Consider the following 3,709-nt stretch of genomic DNA (forward strand, 5'->3'; position numbering starts at 1 on the left):
CGCGCACGTTTGTCGTGTTTTCTATTGGACCAATTCGCGATCTACGTTACATTTTTCGTTCGATCGGTGTTTCGCGAATACTGGGACAATCACTAATCTACATATAACCGCTTTGCTCATCACTACATTGATCACGATGACCATGCGACAATTTTTACATTTTGGGTGAACTCTGATCGTTTTGTGCTGATTTATCGCGCGTAATTCGTGATTTCACTAAACGCATACGGCGGTCACGGACAAATCATCTACATTAATTGACGCGGACGTCAACATAAATATTGTTATAACACCGGCAATAAACCGTCATCATCTGCACCATCGCCGATCACGTGGCTTGCTCGACGGCGACGCTGTACGATAATGTTCACGCCGCGCCGCTATGTGGCTCCGGCGTGGGCCATCCTGGCTCCGTCACGCCGATGGGAACAGCAACCGGAGCGGGGAATTCCACCGGGGTGACCTGGTGGGCCATGATGAACGGTTCCCTCTACGAGGACAGCCCGCCGCCAGTTCCACCAACAGCTTCGACCCTCGTATCGATTCAACAACAAACAACCTCAACACCGGGCTCTCATCAAGCGACAACACCGACTTCACCTGGTGCACCGGTATCATCGGCAACGACAGCGCCACCGGCGCCTACAGCAAGCGCCAGTTCAACCTCGCCAAGCGCTTCTTCGGTAGCGAGCAACAGTGCAGCCGGACCACTCCATATACCAGCCAAGAGATTAACAGCGACACCAGGAGGTGGTGGTACCACTTACGGAGAAGTAGCTTGCGTGGAGTCATCAGGCGCGCCAGGTGGTGCGGGCGCAGCAGGCGTGATACGGCACTCTCATTCAGCGGGCTCCCAAGGTGGTTGGAGTTATAGTCCGCATCATCCCCAGGATTCTCATTACTCGTCCACGGCGGGCGAATCGTTGAACCATCATCAGACTTACGGGGGTAACAATCCCCCCACGTATTACAACCTGGCGGCCGATCCCACTTCGACCTCCGGTTCCTCTAGGGACAACCGGAAGGCTGGGCTTTTCTGGTCACCCGCAGCCGCTACTGCTGGATCTGCCAGTACCGCTGGATCTACCTCGGATTACAAGTCCTACAACTCGGCTGGCGCGGCAACTACGACGTCAACTACTGGCGGATCCACCACCGGAGCTACCGGCGCCGCCGATCCGGCCGTGTCGTCCTGCCATCAGAGCTTCTCTCAGAGTTGGTGCAATTACGCGCCATACACGACGGCGAGGCATCACCATCCGGTTGACACGACTGGACATCATCATCCTCATTCGCAGGCGGGGGTACCGTATCTGGCGCCATCCGCGGCGGATGACCGCGGTAGGGTTGCTGCCGCTATGGTCGCTGCGGAAGGTGCCTTTCCTCATGATGGATACGGCGGTCTGAGAAATTATGGAGCGCCCGAACCTGTTACTTCGAGTCCCTACCCACCTCCAGGTAAGCATCTACTCCGATTTATCACATTACAATTTTTTCTTTTTTTCTTTTGTGACAATTGCTCTCGAATTTCTTTTACGTTTATATGTAAAATATAACATCTTTTCACATTTAATCATGACATTATTTTCGCAGAAAAATTTTCTGTTGACATTTGTATTTGTGTTTTGAATAATCAGACAATGTGGAAGAGAAATTGATTTACTAGAGTCTTTTTTCTATTGTTTTCGTAATGTGTTAAACTATTGTCAACGCTTCTATAAAAGATGTTTGTAAACTTTAGATATTTTTTCGTTTTCACAGAAAGGTATCGTGAATCGATTGTAACATTCTTCGAATGTCACGTTCAGAAAGTCCATTGAAATTAATAAACCTGTGAAATCAAAGCAATTAACTGCATTGAACAAACAGCTTGACAACTAAACGAAGACGTTACGAAGAAAGACATATGTAACATATGCTACGACAAAAGGATTGCCTGTAATTTACATTAATTACACGTGACTTCTTAAAACGGGCGTCTCGAGTATTCCTGGACGATCCTGACGAACTTATTCGACAAGTAAAGACCACAATCGTTCATTCACATCGTTCTCTTTTGTGTTTCCTCCCTTCTCTGTCCTTTTCTCGGGACCCTGCAACCCATGAAACGTCGCATGAGCAACAACGAACGGCGGCGAGTTTATTGGCGGCCGTAACTCGTAAACTCTGGCGCGCGCCTCCGATCAGCTGATCCGTTCCATGACCCGTGCAGGCGTTCAGTCTTTCCGGCTAACGGCTGTTTCGCGCGCTTATATTGTCGCGACTGTCTTCCCATTATTTTACTTTCGAACGAGAATTTTTTTTACATCGACTAAAGTTTCTCTTCAGGAAGATTAGTACGATACGTTGTGCTGCTTGGCAATGTTCTTTCCTCAGGAATATACTTATAATCGTTATGGACGCTTAGAATAAAAGATACTTTTTTAGCAAACATTAAATATATACTTTGTAAAATGAGCCATTAATCTTCCTTATTTTTTAACATTTGTTCGGAATACTTATTACGGTATATAAATCATCATGATAATAAAATACTCTGCAGAAATGACATTAATTTATAGATACGCGTCTTTTATTGCGATACAATCGATATATCACAGATTGTAAATTATATTCAACATAATTATATCGCGATGGCAATGTCAGCTTTTCATTTATGTGGATATATTTGAATTTCATATCAAGCGTATAAAGAGGAAGGTGCGTCTCATCGATCGTTGGCATTCGTTCGTCGTGTCCTTCTCAAAAAGCTTCGTTGTGTTTTGCTTGCAACATGCGCCACGACACTCGTTGTTGCAATTTATCGTTACCTTGCTCGTACGAGCGCCATTGACGGCACTTTGATAACTGAGATAATTCACGTAATCAGCCGCGATTTAATCGTAAGCGCACGGAAGGGAGATTGTGTGTGTGTGTGTGTGTGTGTGTGTATGTGTATGTGTATGTGTGTGCGTGCAAGCGTGCCATACATATGAAATAGTGAAACGCCAGCGCGCACCCGCGTATAGTTTAAGCGTAGCCCAATAGATGGCGGGTCCATTATCTTTACTCGTTCGCTCGAAGACCAGAGAGTGTACCGCTTCCACTGTATCGCGCCGAACCATCCCATATTAGTCCAGGTAATTTCCGAGGAATTACAATATCGGCCAGATGTCCCCGGCACAAGTCGAGTTCTTCCGTGAGATTATCTTCGCTTCATCGAAAGAACATGGGACTCTCCAAGCTATCATTTATTACTGCGGATTGGTATCCACACTTAATTAAGCCTTTGAGATCTACCGGTCATCATTATGCACACTTACATCATAGGCCAGAATAAATTTAACATAAAGTATGGCTTTATCAAGTCCATCGATTTTACTATAAAATAAAGTATTTTATCTGTTTTGTACGAATAGTAAAATTTAAATGGAAGTTTGCAATTTATTTGCTAATTTTTATTTAAAAGAATATGTATATAAATTCTTATGTGTATATAAATTCTAATGTATTTACTTAACATTTTAATTCATTGAAATAAAACTATATCATTGAATAAAAAGTTAGTTAGGAATAGGGCAATTTTTTGGTATCTAGTATCTTAAATATTAAGTTATATAATTAATAAAGTATTTCCATTGCTCAGTACAATATAATATTAAATTTATTATAGATTACATTAAAAAAATGTTAAAATATTTATTCATTTCTTGATTTATATACTTAATTT

General features: G+C 43.5%; 1 protein-coding gene across 2 annotated transcripts in view; it reads left to right on the forward strand.

The window, feature by feature from the left end:
* The first annotated feature begins 233 nt into the window (after positions 1 to 233).
* Positions 234 to 3,709, forward strand: part of LOC108685599 (homeobox protein Hox-D9-like) — a 7,017-nt gene continuing 3,541 nt past the window's right edge. For both annotated transcript variants that reach the window (XM_018190462.1, XM_018190461.1), the window contains exon 1: positions 234 to 1,458. In XM_018190462.1, the coding sequence (XP_018045951.1) occupies positions 423 to 1,458 (1,036 nt within the window). In that variant the 5' untranslated portion in view covers positions 234 to 422. The remainder of the gene's footprint in view (positions 1,459 to 3,709) is intronic.

Source organism: Atta colombica, unplaced genomic scaffold (assembly GCF_001594045.1).
Source record: "Atta colombica isolate Treedump-2 unplaced genomic scaffold, Acol1.0 scaffold155, whole genome shotgun sequence".
NCBI classification, from domain to species: domain Eukaryota; kingdom Metazoa; phylum Arthropoda; class Insecta; order Hymenoptera; family Formicidae; genus Atta; species Atta colombica.